Consider the following 21209-nt stretch of genomic DNA (forward strand, 5'->3'; position numbering starts at 1 on the left):
CTTCATCATCTATTCTGGCAAAATACATATCTTAGACTAAAGCTAACTTCTTCATATTCTTTTAAACATTTTTCACTCTTATCTGCATTGGGGGATATAATTCAAATTCCTGTGGTTTTCATGTAAACATATTAGGATTTAGTACTCAATATGCTATTGTAGGTTTATTTTTCTGTGCTTTTTCTGTTAAGTGGTTTCCACTGTTCCCTCCACTGCCCAGTTCCTATGACACTTTCATAAAAAATTTGCCCTGTATTGAGAGGCTTCTGAGTTCCTTTTCCCACTTCTTTCTCCTCTCAAATTCCTACAACTACTTCCACAGAATGTAAATGACCTTTTCAATTAAGTGATTCCTGAGTCTCAAATTCTAAAATGCTCATTCTATTCAACATGTTTTCATAGCAACAGCCACATTATGTTTGGGTTAGGGATCAATCTGCTTGCCCAACAATCTGGCTGAGCATAAGGGAGGCTCATTCTTCCCACCAAAAATGCCTTTACCACAAAAGCACAAAAATCTGCAAAACATAAAGTAAAACTTACCTTTATAAATGAAGAATCTGGATATAACATCCCCGATTTGTTGTGTGAATACACCAGGAAATTAGAGTCTAAAAATGACCTAATGCAACCAAAATAATAAACTTTGTTTGAATAACAGCATGAATAAAAGTAACTTCCAGAGTTATGAAATTTAAGAAAACTTTACTTTCCACTTTATAAGCTTAAATATGCACAAATTAAATGGGTTCCTTGGACTGCAAGAAGATCAAACCAGTCAGTCCTAAAGGAAATCAGTCCTGAATATTCACTGGAAGGACTGATGCTGAAGCTGAAGCTCCAATACTTTGGCCACCTGATGCAAAGAATGGATTCATTGGAGAAGACCCTGATGCTGGGAAAGATCGAAGGCAGGAGGAGAAGGGAGTGACAGAGGATAAGATGGTTGGATGGCATGAGTTTCAGTACGTTCTGGGAGTTGATGATGGACAGGGAGGCCTGGCATGCTGCAGTCCTTGGGGTCGCAAAGAGTCAGACAAGACTGAGGGACTGAACTGAACTGAAGTGGGTTCATCTCCCCATTGTCTACCTTTCTTTCTGATAGTATATTATGTATATGAGAGAAAACAAGAATCAGAAAGAACAGATACAGGTGTGGACACTGTAATGACACAGATTGATGTCTGATAAAATCCAGGACTTCCAATACCAATACCCAAAGCAAAGTTTTTATAGATTCAACCATCTATACATCTCAAGGCATAAATGCTTTGGTTAATAAGAATAAGCAGCTATGGGTTGATAAATAACAAAAAATTGATGCTTATATCATTAATTTTTTTCATAACTTTTCCTAGGCTAAAACACAACCTCCAAATTCCCCGTGCTTTAAAATTAAAACAGATGTTGTTTACAAGGTTACTGCAGATTCAACACCACAATGCCTTCCTTCTGGAACCTAGGAAAAGACATGGTCCCTTTATGGAAACTGCTTCTCTTGAAGCAGTAGGAGAAAAATTGTAGAACCGCAAAATACATCTCAAAGTCTTTGTTTAGAAGAAGGATTCTACTCTTTGGCTCAAATATCATACGTTAGTGATATAAATGGAGTATGGAGATATAATCTTCTTAAAAGGTGGATGTTGATTATCTTGGAACAATCTAACATACTTATGGTAGGGGGATGAGATAGGGTGGGACCTGAACTCTACTGGAGTGCTTGACCTGGGCAAATGTCTTCTTGAGTTAACAAGTGATAAAGGAACTATAAGGGACTAAAAATAACTGCCTGCATGAGCAGTCTGGGTAAGTATGAACAAATAAGACACAAAAGCAATTTATAGATTCAATGCAATCCCTATCAAGCTACCAATGATATTCTTCACAGAACTAGAATAAATAATTTAACAATTTGTATGGAAATACAAAAAACCTCGAATAGCCAAAGCAATCCTGAGAAAGAAGAATAGAACTGGAGGAATCAACCTGCCTGACTTCAGGCTCTACTACAAAGCTACAGTCATCAAGACAGTATGATACTGACACAAAGACAGAAATATAGATCAATGGAACAAAATAGAAAGCCCAGAGATAAATCCACATACCTATGGACACCTTATCTTCGACAAAGGAGGCAAGAATACACAAGGGATAAAAGACGACCTCTTTAACAAGTGGTGCTGGGAAAACTGGCCGACCACTTGTAAAAGAATGAAACTAGAACACTTTCTAACACCATACAAAAAAATAAACTCAGAATGGATTAGAGATCTAAATCTAAGACCAGAAACTATAAAACTCCTAGAGGAGAACATAGGCAAAACATTCTCTGACATAAATCACAGCAAGATCCTCTATGACCCACCTCCCAGAATATTTGAAATAAAAGCAAGAATAAACAAATGAGACCTAATGAAGCTTAAAAGCTTTTGTACAAGAAAGGAAACTATAAGCAAGGTGAAAAGACAGCCTTCAGAATGGGAGAAAATAATTGCAAATGAAGAAACAGACAAAGGATTAATCTCAAAAATATACAAAGCAGCTCCTGCATCTCAATTCTAGAAAAATAAATGATCCAATCAAAAAAAATGGGCTAAAGCCCTAAACAGACATTTCTCCAAAGAAGACATACAGATGGCTAACAAACACATGAAAAGATGCTCAACATCACTCATTATCAGAGAAATGCAAATCAAAACCTCAATGAGGTACCATTACACGCCAGTCAGAATGGCTGCTATCCAAAAGTCTACAAGCATTAAATGCTGGAGAGGGTGTGGAGAAAAGGGAACCCTGTTGGTGGGAATGCAAAGTAATACAGCCACTATGGAGAAGAGTGTGGAGATTCCGTAAAAAACTGGAAATAGAATTGCCATATGACCCAGCAATCCCACTCCTGGGCATACACACGGAGGAAACCAGATGTGAAAGAGACTCGTGAACCCCAATGTTCATCACAGCAATGTTTATAATACCCAGGTCATGGAAGCAACCTGGATGCTCATCAGCAGATGAATGGATAAGGAAGCTGTGGTACATATACACCATGGAATATTACTCAGCCATTAAAAATTCATTTGAATCAGTTCTAATGAGATGGATGAAATTGGAGCCCATTATACAGAGTGAAGTAAGCCAGAAAGATTAACACCAATACAGTATACTAACACATATATATGGAATTTAGAAAGATGGTAATGATAACCCTACATGCAAAACAGAAAAAGAGACACAGATGTACAGAATAGACTTTTAGACTCTGTGGGAGAAGGTGAGAGGGTGGGATGTTCAGAGAGAACAGGATTGAAACAAGTATACTATCAAGGGTGAAACAGATTACCAGCCCAGGTTGGAAGCATGAGACAAGTGCTCAGGGCTGGTGCACTGGGAAGACCCAGAGGGATGGGATGGAGAGGGAGACAGGAGGGGGGATCTGGATGTGGAACATATGTAAATCCATGGCTGATTCATGTCACTGTATGGCAAAAACCACTACAATTTAAAAAAGTAGGAAAATGCAGTTAGAGTTGATAAAGAAACTGAAAGCAGTGGCTTTACATCTCAAATGGAAAGAGAATTTTTAAAAATATAAGATGTTATTGTATCACTTTAGGATCTGGAGACACAAGAGAAGAACATGAGAACCTATAAGAAAAAATATGAATATAAGTATAATTTGAAATTCTTTTTTATAGCAATAAATCCCCAAAACATAGGAAGAAAACATCAATATTCAACATGCTATTTTCACAACTACAGAAGAGAGAAAGTGGTAATAGCTACAGAAAATAAAACTTCTCACAAATTGATGATGGAGCAAAAAGTGGAAAAACAGAAAGATAAAGCCATACATAGAATATGAATAACTCAAAACTAATGAATAAAAGACAATACTTTGGCCACCTGATGCAAAGGGCTGACTCATTAGAAAAGACCCTGATGCTGGGAAAGATTGAAGGTGAAAGAAGACGATGACAGAGGATGAGATGGTTGGATGGCATCACCAACTCAATGGACATGAGTCTGGAGAAATTCCGGGAGTTGGTGATGGACAGGGAGGACTGGCGTGCTGCGGTCTATGGGATCTCAAAAAGGAGGACACGAATGAGTGACTGAACTGAATTGGACTGACTGAATGAGTAAAAACTAATCACCCTAAAATGTTAAGGGAAGCAAGTTAATGAGAACTGTGTATTTTCACTTTGAAAGACACTACATGTTATTAATAACCAGAGAACTGCAGAATAAAGCAACAATAAAATAGCATTTGTTATCCACTAATTAACAAAGATGAGTAAATATCCGCATGTCGTTGAGAATGTAGAAAACAAATATCCTTTAATTTACTGTCATAAAAATTGGTTACAAAGGTTTTGGAAAAAAAAAGAAACTGTCAGTATATAACACTTAAGAATCTTCTTATAATCCAATAGCTACACTGAGGGCTGGGAATGTCCAGGGGTGTCAACTAGAGAGCTTTCTTGCTGTAAATAAGGGAGAATAAATAATCTATGAGATACAGTAATTTGATGGCTGCATATGCATTATTGGTTTATAAGTCACAGTGAAGAATTCTGAAAAAATGTAGTACACTGGAGAAGGAAATGGCAATCTACTCCAGTATTCTTGCCTGGAAAACCCCATAGACCATATGAAAAAGGCAAAAAGATATGACACTGGAAGATGAGCCCTTCAGGTGGAAGGTATCCAATATGCTACTCAGGAAGAATGGAGGACAATTAATAATAACTACAGTACAAAAGAAGCAGTTTGGCCAAAGCAGGAACGAAGCTAAATTGTGGATGTGTCTGCTGGTGAAAGTCCAGTACTGTAAAGAACAATATTGCATAGGAACCTGGAATGTTAGGTCCATGAATCAAGGTAAACTGGAAGTGGTCAAGCAAGAGATGGTAAGATTGAACATAAACATCTTAGGAATCAGTGAACTAAAATGGTTGGGAAAGGGCATATTTAATTCAGATGACCATTATATCTACTCTTTTGGGCAAGAATCCCTTAGAAGAAATGGAGTAGCCCTCATAGCCAACAAAAGAGTTCAAAATGCAGTAATTGGGTCAATCTCAAAAATGACAGAATGATCTTAGTTTGTTTCTAAGGCAAACCATTCAACAGCGCAGTAACCTAAGTCTATGCCCCAATGGCTAATGTTAAAGACGGTGAAGTTGACTGATTCTATGAAGACCTAGGACACCTTCTAGAACTAAGATTAAAAAAATATATATATGTCCTTTTCATCATAGGGGATTAGAAGGCAAAAGAAGGAAGTCAAGAGAAACCTGGAATAACAGACAAGTTTGGCCTTGAAGTACAAAATGAAAGTGGGCAAAGGCTAACAGAGTCTTGTCAAGAGAACACACTGATTATAGCAAACACTCTTTCCAAACAATCCAGTGGACCAGTCTACACATGGGCATCAACAGATGGTCAATACTGAAATCACATTGATTATGTTCTTTGTTGCCAAAGATGGAGAAGCTGTATACAGTCAGTAAAAACAAAACCTGGAAAAAAAGAAAAAAAGAAAAAAAATCAAAAACAAAACCTGGAGCTGACTGTGGCACAGATCATGAGCTCTTATTGCAAAATTCAGGCTAAAGTTGAAGACAGCAATGAAAACCACTAGGCCATTCAGGTATGATCTAAATCTAATCCCTTATCATTATACAGTAGAGTTGACAAATAGATTCAAGGGATTAGACATGGTAGAAGAGTGCCTGAAATACTATGGATGGAAGTTTGTAACACTGTTGAGGAGGCAATGACCAAAACCATCACAAAGAAGAGGAAATGCAAGAAGGCAAAGTGGTTGTCTGAGGAGGTGCTAAAAATAGCTGGGGAAAGAAGAGAAGTGAAAGGCAAGGGAGAAAGGAAAGATATACTCAACAGAATGCAGAGTTCCAGAGAATAGCAAGGAGAGATGAGAAAGACTTCTTGAGCAATGAAAACAAAACAAAACAAGAGAAAAATAATAGAAAAGGAAAGACTAAAGATCTCTTCAAGAAAACTGGAGATAAGAAGGGAATATTTCAAGTAAAGATGGGTCTGATAAAGGACAGAAACTTTGAAGATCTAACTGAAGCAAAAGATATTAAGAAGAGGTGGCAAGAATATGTGAAGGAACTATACCAGAAAGGTTTTAATGATGCAAAAAGCCACGATGATGTAGTCACTCACCTAGAGCCAGACATGCTGGAATGTGAGATCAAGTGGGCCTTAGGGAGCACTGTTATGAACAAAGTTAATGGAGGTAACGGAATTCCAGCTGAATTATTCAAAATCCTAAGAGATGATGCTGTTAGAGTGCTGCACTCAGTAAATCAGCAAATTTGGAAAACCCAGCAGTGGCCACAGGAGTGCAAAATGTCAGTTTCATTCCAACTTAAAAAAAGGGCAATGCCAAAGAATGCTCAAACAAACTTACCATTGTGCTAATTTTACATGCTAGCAAGGTTATGCTCAAAATCCTTCAAGTTAGACTTCAGAAGTACATGAACCATGTAATTCCAGATGTACAAGCTGGGTTTAGAAGAAGTAGAGGAGCCAGAGATCAAATTTCCAACATGCGCTGGATCATGAAGAAAGCAAGAGAGAAACAGAAAAACATCTACTTCTCCTTCATTGACTATGCTAAAGCCTTTGACTATGGATCACAACCAATTGTGGAAAATTCTCAAAGAAATGCATGTATCAGACCACCTTACTTCTCTTCTGAGAAACCTATATGTGGGTCAAGAGGCAACAGTCAGAATCAGACATGGAACAACTGACTGGTGCAAATAGGGAAAGGAGTAAGTGGTTGTATATTGTCACCCTGCTTATTAAATCAATAAGCAGAGTGCATCATGTGGAATGATGGGCTGGATGAAGCACAAGCTGGAATGAAGATTGTTGGAGAAATATCAACAACCTGAGATGTGCAGATGATACCACTCTAATGGCAGAAACTGAAGAGGAACTAAAGAGCCTCCTGATGAGAGCGAAAGAGGAGAGTGAAAAAGCTGGCTTAAAATTCAACATTCAAAAAACTATGATCATAGCTTCTGGTCCCCTCACTTCCTAGCAAATAGATGTGGAAAGAGCAAAAGCAGTGACAGCTTTTATTTTCTTGGTCTCCATAATCACTGAAGACAGTGACTGCAGCCATGAAACTAAAAGACGCTTCTTCAAAGTAAAGCTATGACAAACATAGACAGTGTACTAGAAAGCAGAGATACCGCTTCACCAACAAAGGTCCGTATAGTCAAAGTCAGGGTTTTTCCAGTAGTCATGTGCAGATTTGAGAATAGACTCATAAGAAGGTTGAGTGCTGAGGAACTGATGCCTTTGAATTGTGGTTCTGGAGAAGACACTTGAGAGTCCTGTGGACTGCAAAGAAAGACTACAAAGATCAAACCAGTTTATCTTAAAGGCAATCAAACCTGAATACTCAATGGAAGGACTGATGCTGAAGCTGAAGCTCCAATACTTTGGCCAGCTGGTGTGAAGACTCTGCTCATTGGAAAGACACTGATGCTGGGAAAGATTGAGGCAAAAGGAGATGAGGGTGGTGGAAGATGAGATGGTTAGATAGCATCACTGAATCAGTGGATATGAATTTGAGCAAACTCTGGGAGATAATGGAGGACAGGTGAGCCTGGCATGCTGCAGTCCATGAGGTACCAAAGAGTCATACATGACTCAGCAACATGCAGATTGCTAGAAATGCACTTGGAAAACAGTACTTGCTCAATAAATGCCAGTTACTGTTGTTCTTGTCATTATTATTATTATTGTTATGACTCTTTTTAGCATTCATCCTTCTTGATCCAGAAGTCCATTAATTTTTATCAAGTCTGTTATGTAACAAAATCTGTATGATATAAAAATACATGGATGAGGATGCTTCTTGTCAGAGTCTATAGTGACAATCCCTGGAAATAACCTCATTACCCATCAATACTATATACCACGCATCCTCACTACTAAAAATGAGTGAAAATATACATACAGAGAAAGAAAATATATGCTGCTATTAAGTAAGACACTTGCAGAATATGCATTTGAACAAAGAAATCCTTTTTTAGGTAGATTTCTGTATGTTTTATTTCAGGTAAAGATGAAATTTAGATTAGAAAGTCATGGAGTGATATACACAGGTTATTGATGTTGGTTTCCTCACAGAAGAAAGCAGAAATATGAAGACATTAAAAGTATATACTATAGCAAAATGAGGCAAACTGAGAGTCTAACATCAAACAAAATGCATAAAGTCACATAATTATGTAAAATGACATGAAACAAACAAACTGAATTATGGGCAGATAACATTAGTTCATTTATAATTGTAAAGTAATTAAAAATAAGGAGTTATATAAAATGATGTTCATGTATCTCATATGCTCTAATATTTATATCATTATCATTGAATCTGAATATTACACTTAAAATCTAATGATAATGACTCAAAAGTCTAATCTGACATGAATTAACAGGAAGACTTAACATGTTAAATAAAATACTCATGCCTTTGAATGTTTAAGCTTTAATGTAGACTCAGTTATAGGAAACCATTAAAAACTTAAGAAACTAAAAACAACTCTATGAAAAGAAGAATGTCCACTTACTGTTTTTCAAGTGGGAGAGTGTATGTTTTCTTGGCAATTTGGATGGAATAGGTGACCTATAGGAAAGGATTCAGAGAAAAAGTAATTATTAGATATTTCAAATCTCTGAAAGTCAAAAGTCCTAATTTTAAAAAATATGTACTCTTTCATATAAACAGGGATGATATCATGTATCAAAATTATATATACTGGAGAAGGAAATGGCAACCAACTCCTGTCTTCTTGTCTGCGAAATCACATGGACACAGGAACCGGGCAGGCCACAGTCCATGGAGTCTCAAAATAGTCAGAAATATCTAAGAGACTAAAAATAACAAAAACAAACTGTATGTCTCCATTTCTACAGAGATATCCTATTACAGTTATCTTTCTTCAATCTTGGAACGTATGACAGAATAAATCATAATCCAAGTTACATAAACTCTAGGATTATAAATCTGCTACAAAAGTAAGGGGATTAGTTATTATCATTAAAGTTTCATAAACAAATTCTCCTTAAAATGGTTACATTTATAAATGCTGAGTAAACTTTGAAGAAATTTGAGTTTTCTGATCGTTCCTTACTTTACAGTTTCCAGAGAAAATAAAAGGAAAATTAAAGACTACAAAGCAAGTTCCCTTCTAAGATAAAACTAAAATTAGACTAAAATCTGATGTTCACCTAAAGGCACCATTCTGAAAACTAAAAGACAGTTCTTCTACTGAAGGATGATATCTGGAATTCAGATTCTATTGGCCAGTTCACATTTGTGTGAGTCTCACTTCTAACAGTACATCTCTCACCAAATGTTCTGTTTTACCTTCTTCTCAGCAATCAAATTTTAAAGTTGGGAATCTGAGCTACTTCAGTTTATTTATTTTTTCATTAATTCTACCTCTTCATTTAAGGAGAATCTTTAAGAATTTAAGATTATTGTTATTTTTCTATTTTTAAATTTCTAGCCATTCTGTCACCTACTTATTTGTGGATAGGAGTATATTATGCTATTATATGAACTTCAGAGCATGATTTAAGTTTTTCTTTGCAATTTTTTCATTCTCATTCATTGTTTATTATTTAATATTGATTACAGTTTATGATCTCTCCATCAACCCATGAACCATGTAATACATTTTTAAATTTTCAAATACATTTCTCAGTCTTTTTGTTAAGTTTTAACCTCACTGTACTGTTCCCAGAAAATGAGTGCTATACTGTCCCTATATGTTTCTCATTTATTTATTTATTTTCCTTGCTGTGGTAATTTCATTAAATGACATCATATATTCTTGAAAAGTATAAGAAGTATTCTTCAGAAGCATTATTTACAATGGAGACAGAGCATACGTGCAGCTTGATTAGAAAAGTTCTGTTTCTGTAGATAGTGACAAGTTTGGGTGTTTCTGACTCTTGGCTAAAACAAGGGAATTGAGATTTAAAATTAATGCAGTTTACAGTACAACTCCCACCCCCACCCCCCGGCCAAGGTTAGCTTCTGTTGTGTTTCCCTAACTAGTTCAAAAAGGCCAGCTTGGTTACTTAAGAGGTCACTGAAAGCTTTGTAAGGAGTTCTCCCAAAGCCAAGATTCCTCCCATAAATCTTCTGATTTTAAAGCCAGAATCTCAACATATTCCAAGAGCACAGGCTCACATGGAGCTAGCTCACTGGGGAAGCTTCCTGGACTCCTGATACTTACCTGAATTCTCTTTTTCTTGCTGCAACATAGCTTTTATCTTTATATAAAACCTTCATATGTGATATCCATAGAGTCTAGTGTGTCTAAACAAAGAGCAAAAAGGGGAAAACTTCATTGGGGTCACTTTATTCTTCAATAAAATGCTTATTTTTCTTGCTCAAATGTTCCTTCCCCACATGAAAAATTTTAACATTGGTCAATCAACATTTGCAAAAAAATTTAAAGGGGTCTCTATGGAAATGCACTTGAAAATTTCTTTCTGCTGTGCCATCAGTTTTCATGCTATATATGCTGATGACATTGTATTAAATTCATAGAAATTTAGAAGCATTATATGTTCCTTGAGAAATGAATATTTTAAAGCAAAGGATGTTTATCTCATAATATTGTGTATGTGTGTGTGTGTGTGTGTGTGTGTGTGTGTGTGTGTGTGCATGTATGTGTACCAAATGCTCTCTTTTTCCTGCTATTATCATGGAGCCTCATGCTTTCTTTTGGAAGCATTTTCACTATACTTTTTCATTATACTCTCCTCAACATTTCAGTGCCTCCCGATGATCATTTTGGGGGATATAATAGCTTTTATAAATACATAGTCACTGGTGTTTCTTGGTGCCACAGAGGGAGCCAGTCAGAAGTAAACCACTCAGTCTATAAAACCTGCCCCAGTGTCTAACAGTTTTTCATTTAACAGAATTTTGAGTACATTCCTCTCAGATAATGCTACTGCGGTTGTAACTGGATTCCTACCCCATCCCTGTGTCTTTACATCAACATTTTTGCCTTCTGGAAAATAAAGTGTCCTATCCAAAGCTGTTAATTCTTATTAAAAGAGAAGTAAAACCAGAAAAAGACTGACAACTAATCAAAATGATTCACAGTTGATATACACAAGTGCAATCTCTTGTTAAGGCTTAGCTAAAAAACACCTGTTAGACATGAAGCATTCACTGGGGATGTTCACTAGAGCAAAGATAAGAAGACTGAAGAGGAGACCTGGAGAGGCCTCAGGTCAATAAGCATCACTATTTTTGTGAACAAGAGTCAAATAAAATGTAACTATTTTGGTAGACATTTGCATTATTTATCAACAATTTTTTATAGTGGCTTGACTCTTGATTCTATTGAGATGACTATTCAGGAAGGTTTATGAAACTATTTTCAGTTCAGTGACTCAGTCGTGTCTGCCTCTTTGAGACTCCATGAATCTCATGCCAGGCCTCCCTGTCCATCACCAACTCCCAGAGTTCACCCAAAGCCATGTCCATTGAGTTGGTGATGCCATCCACCATCTCATCTTCTGTCGTCCCCTTCTCCTCCCTCCCTCAATTATTCCCAGCATCAGGGTCTTTTCCAATGAGCCTGCTCTTCACATCAGGTGGCAAAAATATTGGAGTTTCAACTTCAACATCAGTCCTTCCAGTGAACACCCAGGACTGATCTCCTTTAGGATGGACTGGTTGGATTTCTTTTCAGCCCAAGGAACTCTCAAGAGTCTTCTCCAAAACCATAGTTCAAAGCATCAATTCTTCTGCACTCAGCTTTCCTTATAGTCCAATTCTCACATCCATACATGACTCCTGAAAAAACTATAGCCTTGACTAGAAGAACCTTTATTGACAAAGTAAAGTCTATGCTTTTTAATATGTTGTTTAGGTTGGTCATAACTTTCTTTCCAAGGAGTAAGTGTCTTTTAATTTCTTGGCTGCAATCACCATCTGCAGTGATTTTGGAGCCCCCCCAAAAAACAAAGCCAACCACTGTTTCCACTGTTTCCCCATCTGTTTGCCATGAAGTTATGGGACCAGATGCCATGGTCTTAGTTACCTGAATGTTGAGCTTTAAGCCAACTTTTCCACTCTCCTCTTTCACTTTCATCAAGAGGCTTTTTAGTTCTTCTTCACTTTCTGCCATAAGGGTGGTGTCATCTGCGTATCTGAGGTTATTGATATTTCTCCCGGCAATCTTGGTCCCAGCTTGTGCTTCTTCCAGTCCAGTGTTTCTCATGATGTACTCCACATATAAGTTAAATAAGCAGGGTGAAAATATATAACCTTGACATACTCCTTTTCCTATTTGGAACCAGTCCGTTGTTACATGTCCAGTTCTAACTGTTGCTTCTTGACCTGCGTATAGATTTCTCAAGAGACAAGTCAGGTGCTCTGGTATGCACATCTCTTTCAGAATTTTTCACAGTTTATTGTGATCCACACAGTCGAAGGCTTTGGCATAGTCAATAAAGCAGAAGTGTATATTTTTCTGGAACTCTTCCTTTTTCGATGATCCAACAGAAACCAACTTGAACATCTGGAAATTCATGGTTCACGTATTGCTGAAACCTGGCTTGGAGAATTTTGAGCATTACTTTACTAGCGTGTGAGATGAGTGCAATTGTGCAGTAGTTTGAGCATTCTTTGGCATTGCCTTTCTTTGGGATTTGAATGAAAACTGACCTTTTCCAGTCCTGTGGCCATCGCAGAATTTTCCAAATTTGCTGACATATTGAGTGCAGCACTTTCACAGCATCATCTTTCAGGATTTGAAATAGCTCAACTGGAATTCCATCACCCCCACTAGCTTTGTATGTAGTGATGCTTCCTAAGGCCCACTTGACTTCACATTCCCAAATGTCAGGCACTAGGTGAGTGATCACACCATCGTGATTATCTGGGTCGTGAAGATCATTTTTGTACAGTTCTTCTGTGTATTCTTGCCACCTCTTCTTAATATCTTCTGCTTCTGTTATGTCCATACCATTTCTGTCCTTTATTGAGCCCATCTTTGCATGAAATATTCTCTTTGTATCTCTAATTTTCTTGAAGAGATCTCTAGTCTTTCCCATCCTATTGTTTTCCTCTATTTCTTTGCATTGATCGTTGAGGAAGACTTATCTCTCCTTCCTGTTCTCTGCAACTCTGCACTAAGATGCTTATATCTTTCCTTTTCACTTTTCTTCTTTTCACAGCTATTTGTAAGACCTCCTCAGATAGCCATTTTGCCTTTCTGCATTTCTTTTTCAGAAAGAATGAAGGGATGGAGCTAAAGCAAAAACAACATCCTGTTATGGATGTGACTGGTGATGGAAGAAAGGTCCGGTGCTGTAAAGAGCAACATTACATAGGAACCTGGAATGTTCGGTCCATGAATAAAGGCAAATTGGAAGTGTCAAACAGGAGATAGCAAGAGTGAATGTCAACATTCTAGGAATCAGCAAACCAAAATGGACTGGAATGGGTGAATTTAACTCAGAAGACCATTATATCTCCTTCTGTAGGCAGGAATCCCTTACAAGAAATGGAGTAGCCATCATAGTCAACAAAAGAGTCCAAATGCAGTACTTGGATGCACTCTCAAAAACGACACAGTGATCTCTGTTCGTTTCCACAGCAAACAATATCAGCAATATTATGGTTATCCAAGTCTATGCCCCGACCAGTGACACTGAAGAGCTGAAGTTGACTGGTTCTATGAAGACCTACAAGACCTTTTAAAACTAACACCCAAAAATGATGTCCTTTTCATTATAGGGGACTGAAATGCAAAAGTGGGAAGTCAAAAAACACCTGAAGTAACAGGCAATCATACTGTCTTGGAGTACAGAATGAAGCAGGCAATGGCTAATAGAGTTTTGCCAAGAGAATGCACTGGTCATAGCAAACACCCTCTTCCAACAACACAAGATAAGACTCTACACATGGACATCAGCAGATGGCCAACACCAAAATCAGATTGATTATATTCTTTGCAGCCAAAGATGCAGAAGCTCTGTACCATCAGCAAAAAGAAGACTGAGCTGACTGTGGCTCAGATCATGCTTATTTACAAATTCAGACTTAAATTGAAGAAAGTGGGGGAAACCACTAGACCATTCAGGTATGACCTAAATCAAATCCCTTATGATTACACAGTGGAAGTGAGAAATAGATTTAAGGGACTAGATTTGAAAGACAGAGAGCCTGATGAACTATGGACTGAGGTTTGTGACACTGTACAAGAGACAGGGATCAAGACCATCCCCAAGGAAAAAAAGAAATGAAACTACTTAGCAGTCTAAAATTTGAAATATTTTATGATGTTACATATAAGATACTCTATAGTTAAGAAAAATAATGACAGGGCTGTTAGTAATTATCATAAAATTAACTTCTAACTCTACCCATAAAAGAAAAAGCCAACTACATCGCTCATACACGCTCATTAAAAATTTATGTGGGTATGTGTATGCATGTCTCCAAAACTTCGTTCAAATTTACTGCCTCTAGAAAGTGAGACAGCCATTCACTTTCTTAACAAGTCTCTGCACTGCCTAGATTTCATTTTACAACATACATAAGGGACAAACTTTACCATGTTAGTCAGATCAAAAACAATATTACTTTCATTTTTGCAAAGATATTCATATGGACATATATGGTAAATACAGGCATGAAGATATTATTTATATGCTGTTATCTTAAAATCAAGCTACAAGTTAAATATTTGTATGGCCTCATTTACATACGAGATACATTTAAATAGAAAATTTAGTAGACCATAGACTCCTTTCTGTGTAATACGAATTCAAGGCATCTCTTTTCTTTGAATTTGCATTTTAAAATTGTCTCATAAGGTTTATATTTACTTGAGAAATGAAAAGAAAGCACTTGCTTTCCTCAGAGAAAACGTCTCTTGAACACAATCTTTAGAACACAAAATGTCATGAAGGCATCCATCGATTTGGGTCTTACACTCCAGTAAAAATAAAACAGTTTTATTTTAAAGTGATTTGTTAATTACATGCGTTTCTGAAATACTGCCATCTTTGGTGTTTCTCTCAGTCTTTCGTGGCACTGTAATTTGTAGCCGTGCTGTTTCAGAGTCTGCAGTAAGGAAAACAAGAGTGAGCATTCCTCAGGGCATGACCGCATCCTTTCTAACTTGTCCTCTCCTATCACATCACTTGTGGATCTTCCAAGCCCAGTGCGCGCGCAGCCGCGCATGTGCACGCACACACACACACCCCCACACACACCCCCCCACACAAACACACGGACCCCAAAATATCATATTGTGTAGGATTTTAAGACGATATCCCCTGGACCCCATCCAGGATCCTCTCCCTACCCCCACCCCTACCCCGTCTCCCTAGAAGACCTGTGTCCCCATCTGGGAGTGAAGGAAAACTATACCTCCGACCCCGGGCCTGGCAGAAGTCTGAAACTGGGCAGGACTCTGACCAGACCTGCCAGGGCTCCCTCAGCCTGGCCTGGGCTTCTGGGCCCAGGAGGGCAACCCTTCCATTCCCAAGCTAAGGGACACTGTGACGATGGACCCCCCTCCTATCCGGCAGGGTCCTCACTTACGATGGCCTGCGGAGGCCAGCCGGCCCAGCCCTGTGAGGATTAGCAGGAGAGACAACATGGCGTGGCCGGCCTCACCTCAGGGAAGGCGGTTGACTGGACGCGGCTCGTGGGATTCGCCAAGGCGGTGGGGATTGGGCGCGAGGTCTGGGAGGGGCGGGGCTGGGCTGGGGCTGAGGGGCGGGGCTAGAGGGCAGAGAGGAGGGGCGGGGCTGGAGAGGGGCGGGGCTAGAGTGGCGAGGGGAAGTTTAGGGGTAAGAGTGGGACAGATTTTGGCCGGTTGAGGCTCGAAGACGGATGAAGTGTGGTCTGAGGCAGGGTTTTATTTGGTCTCTGAGTTCCCTCGAACTCTTATCGGACTTCGTGGACTATAGCCTGCTTAACTCCTCTGTCCATGGATTTCCCTGGCAAGAATACTGGAGTAGATTGCTTTTTCCTTGTCCAGAGCATCTTATGGGACCCAGGGATTGAGCCCAGGTCTCCTGCATTGGCTTCTGGTTCTTTACCACAGAACCAACTTGGAAGCCTATGATTGAAATAGATAACTACAAGACCTTAAGAAAAACATTCCTGGATTGTGAAACTGGCAAGGGTTGCACTTCATTCTCAAAAATAGTTGCATACACCTTCTAGAGTTTTAGCAATTATATGTTTCTTTTTTTTTTTTTAATTTTTATGTATTTATTCCCACATAGATAGCACTGTGATTATCTCATAGAATTCTCTTTGGTTCTTCTTTTTTTTTTTTTTTTCATTTATTTTTATTAGTTGGAGGCTAATTACTTTACAATATTGTAGTGGTTTTTGTCATACATTGACGTGAATCAGCCATGGATTTACAAGTATTCCCCATCCCGATCCCCCCTCCCACCAATTATATGTTTCTAAAGGAAGTTTGGGCTTCTCAGGTAGCACTAGTGGTAAAGAACCTACCTGCCAATGCAGGAGTCTCTGGAGCTGTTGGTGAGATCCTGGGTTGGGAAAATCCTCTGGAGGAGGACATGGCAATCAACTCCAGTATTCTTGCATGGACAGGGGAGACTGGCAGGTTACATACAATCCATAGGGTCACAAAGAGTCAGACACGACTGAAACTACTTAGTAAACACTCAAGCAAAGGAAGTTGCCTGAGAAAAGGGAGTGTCTGTTTGCATGAGTCTGGGAGATAGAAGTCCTCCTTCATTTCTGGTATAGAGAAGATAAATATTTTTATCTTATAGGTTTTTTATCCTTACACTATGTATAGAAAAACAACAGGTTTGTCAACTACTTTATATGAAAACTGCATGCATGTGTACTGAGTTGTGTCTGACTCTTTGCTACCCTTATGGACTGTAACCAGTCAGGTTTCTCTGTCCATGGAATTCTCCAGGCAAGAATACAGGGGTGGATTGCCATTTCCTTCTCCTGGGGATTTTCCTGACCCGAGGTTTGACTCTGTGTCTCCTGCATCTTCTGTGTCTTCTGCATTGGCAGGCAACTTCTTTACCACTGAGCCACCTGGGAAACATGAAGATTTCTGAAACTGTTAATGACTAAGCAGCTGAAACGATCATGACAAACATTCATGAGAGGCCAACTTGTACAAGATTTGGGAGGTAATATGTTGGGTTGAAGCTTTGTTGGTTTCAGGTATTTATGGGCTAGATAGTATTCAGACTAGAAAGCATTTATGGAAATAAAAGTCTGGATCCCTAGAATTTGAGCTGAACACATACATTTTCAGATGATGGTAGATACCAATACTATACATGGAGAATGCTAAAGATGCTACTAGAAAATTACTAGAGCTCATCAATGAATTTGGTAGAGTCCCAGGATACAAAATTAATGCATAGAAATCTTTGCTTTCCTAAACACTAGCAATGAAACAGAAATTAAGGAAACAATTCTATATACCATTGCATCAAAAAGAATAAAATACCTTGGGATCAACTACCTAAGGAGACAGACAGACCTGTACTCTGAAAATTATATGACACTGATGAAAGAAATTGAAGATGCAACAAATGGTTGGAAAGATATATCATGTTCTTGTATTGGATGAATCAGTATTGTTAAAATGATTTTACTACCCAAGACAATGTACAAATTCAATGCAATCCCTATCAAATTACCAATGGTATTTTCCCCATATCTGTAATAAATTTCTTTTAATTTGTATGTACCCACGAAAGACTCCAAATAGCCAAAGCAATCTTGAGAAAGAAAAATAGATTTAGAAGAATCAGACTCCCTGAGTTCAGACTATGCAAAGCTACAGTAATGAAAACAGTATGGTACTGTCACAAAAACAGATTTATAGGTTAATGGAACAAGATTGAAAGCCAAGAGATAAACTGTATACACCTAAGATCAACTAATCTATGACAAAGGAGATGAGAACTTACAATGGAGAAAAGACAGCTTTTTCAAGATACAGAAGCAACCTAAATGCCCATTGAGAGATGAATGGATAAAGAAGAAGTGATACATTTATACAACAGAATATTACTTAGCCATAGACTAGAATGAAATAATTCTTCTTATAGCAACATGGGTGTAACTAGAGATTATCATAATAAGTGAAGTAAGTCAGACAAAGACAAATATATAATACCACTTATGTGTGGACCCTAAAGAAAATGATACAAATGCATTAACATACAAAACAGAAATAGACCCACAAATATAAACAGCAAAGATACGGTTACCAAAGGGAAAAAGTGAGTAGGAGTTTGGAGCTAACATATACACACTACTATATGTAAAACAGATAACCAACAAGGACCTACAGTATAGTACATGGAATTATACTCACTATTTTTAAACAACATATAAGGGAAAAAATCTGAAATAAATAAATAAATAAATAAATAAATATAATTTGCATAGAAAATCCCATGGATGGAGGAGCCTGGTGCAGGCTACTGTCCATGTAGTCTCAAAGAGTGGGACACAACTGAGCGACTTCACTTTTTATATATGCATAACTGAATTACTCTGCAGTACACCTGAAACTAATACAATATATCAACTATACTTCAATTTAAAAAAAAAAAGAAGAGAATAAAAGAAAGGATTGGCTTCCCAAGGGAGGAAGGCAGCCAAATGGCAGCCTCAAATTCTTAGCTGATTTAAGGTCTGTCTATTTTTGAGGCAACTACATGACCTTTTGGAAACGTAACAGCTCAATTACCAAGCAAACAGTGGTAAAAAGACCTAATCTTAGTCTCCTTTAATGAGCAATGTTTGCTCACCAGCTCCTTTGCTCTGGAGCAACTTTTCTGAGTTGGCAGAAACTTTGTCAGGTCTTCATTATGATCCTAACCTCCTGTTACTACTTCCTTCTTCATTTCACACATTTTGCTCCCTAAAATCATTTCGACCCTCTGGCTCTTCCTCAGCTTCTTCTTCTTGGAGAATACAATGATGATGTTCACAATTGACTCATTACTGCCAACGCAATAATCACTTTCTCTATTCTCATTCTACCTGATCTCTGAGTAGTATTAAAATTGCTCACTAATATCCCACTCTGAATTTCTATTTTATTTTTATCAGTATAACTATACAATCTTCTACCTACCATACACTTCAGTTTTATTTTCTACTTGAATTCTTTTCTCCTAATCCCCATATCATTTGTATTGCCCTCAATTCTATTTTGAATCACCTTTTTTACCCATATGCATCTCTTACTTGATCTTATTCACTATTTTTCCTTGGAATTTCCTTTTTTTGTGTGTCTTCATAAATCTATATAGTTCACCTCAAACTCTGGAGCACCAGATTCTTATTACTAACCACCCATTCAGTACATATACCTGCTATTCCACAACCACCTCCCAGGACAACATATATTTAAACTGAACTCATTATTTCCCATTCCCATTTCAATCTGTTTCTCATAAAATTGGTCTCTCATCACAGTGGCTTAATCAACTTAACAATTTCATCAAGCTTCATGTTAATCTTCATATCATATTATTCAACAAACCTACCTTCTTCCTAAATATATGAAGTATCTTTAATTGTTTAAAGGTATCATTAAAGGTATCTTTAATTGTTTAGTTTCTCTTTCCACCCTCTAATCCTGAGTATGTAGATAATTTTTTCTCAAACTATGTAAAATTCCCCTTAGTGAATTTATAGCTTCCAGTTCAGTTCAGCTCAGTCACTCAGTCGTGTCCAACTCTTTGTGATCTCATGAATTGCAGCATGCCAGACCTCCCTATCCATCACCAGTTTCCGGAGTTTACTCAAACTCATGTCCATCAAGTTGGTGATGCCATCCAGCCACCTCATCCTCTGTTGTCCCCTTCTCCTCCTGCCCCCAATCCCTCCCAGCATCAGGGTCTTTTCCAATAAGAACTCATCGCGTGAGGTGGCCAGAGTATTGGAGTTTCATTCAGCATCAGTCTTTCCAATGAACACCCAGGACTGATCTCCTTTAGGATGGACTGGTTGGATCTCCTCGCAGTTCAAGGGACTCTCAACAGTCTTCTTCAACACCACAGTTCAAAAGCACCAATTCTTCGGCGCTCAGCTTTCTTCACAGTCCAACTCTCACATCCATACATGAACCACTGGAAAAACCATAGCCTTGACTAGACAAACCTTTGTTGGCAAGTAATGTCTCTGCTTTTTAATATGCTATCTAGGTTGGTCATAACTTACTTTCCAAGGAGTAAGCATCTTTTAATTTCATGGCTGCAATCACCATCTGCAGTGATTTTGGAGCCCAAAAAAAATAAAGTCTGACACTGTTTCCACTGTTTCCCCATCTATTTCCCATGAAGTGATGGGATCAGATGCCATGATCTTAGTTTTCTGAATGTTGAGCTTTAAATCAACTTTTTCACTCTCCTCTTTCACTCTATCAAGAGGCCCTTTAGTTCCTCTTCACTTTCTGCCAAAAGGGTGGTGTCATCTGCATATTTGAGGTTATTGGTATTTCTCCCGGCAATCTTGATTCCAGCTTGTGCTTCTTCTAGCCCAGCTTTTCTCATGATGTACTCTGCATATAAGTTAAATAAGCAGGGTGACAATATACAGCCTTGATGAACTCCTTTTCCAGTTTGGAACCAGTCTGTTCCATGTTCAGTTTTAACTGTTTTTTCTTGATGTGCATACAGATTTCTCAGGAGGCAGGTAAGTTGGTCTGGTATTTCCATCTCTTGAACAATTTTCCACAGTTCATTGTGATCCATACAGTCCAAGGCTTTAGTGTAGTCAATGAAGCAAAAGTAGATGCTTTTCTGGAATTCTCTTGCTTTCCTCTGCCTTTTCTAAATCCACCTTATACATCTGGAAGTTCTCAGTTCACACCCTGTTGAAGCCTAGCTTGAAGCATTTTGAGAATTGCTTTGCTAGTGTGAGAAATGGACACAATTGTTCAGTAGTCCGAACACTCTTTGGCATTGCCTTTCTTTAGGATTGGAATGAAAACTGACCTTTTCCAGTCCTGTGGCCACTGCTGAGTTTTCCAAATTTGCTGGCATATTGAGTGCAGCACTTTCACAGCGTCAGCTTTTGGGATTTGAAATACCTCAACTGGAATTCCATCACCTCCACTAGTTTTGTTCGT

The 21209-nt window shown here is 38.1% G+C and overlaps 1 protein-coding gene across 1 annotated transcript in view; it reads right to left on the reverse strand.

Annotated features, from left to right (window-relative positions):
• The window catches only part of LOC136176387 (A disintegrin and metallopeptidase domain 3-like), a 143244-nt gene extending 127543 nt beyond the window's left edge, over positions 1–15701 (reverse strand). The window contains exons 1-4 of the mRNA XM_065946538.1: positions 15644–15701; positions 15078–15160; positions 8625–8680; positions 544–622 (exon numbers count right to left, since the gene is read on the reverse strand). Of these exons, the coding sequence (XP_065802610.1) occupies positions 544–622; positions 8625–8680; positions 15078–15160; positions 15644–15701 (276 nt within the window). The remainder of the gene's footprint in view (positions 1–543; positions 623–8624; positions 8681–15077; positions 15161–15643) is intronic.
• Between the last annotated feature and the right edge of the window lie 5508 nt (positions 15702–21209).

The sequence above is a fragment of the Muntiacus reevesi genome, chromosome 10 (assembly GCF_963930625.1).
Source record: "Muntiacus reevesi chromosome 10, mMunRee1.1, whole genome shotgun sequence".
Classification (NCBI taxonomy): Eukaryota; Metazoa; Chordata; class Mammalia; order Artiodactyla; family Cervidae; genus Muntiacus; species Muntiacus reevesi.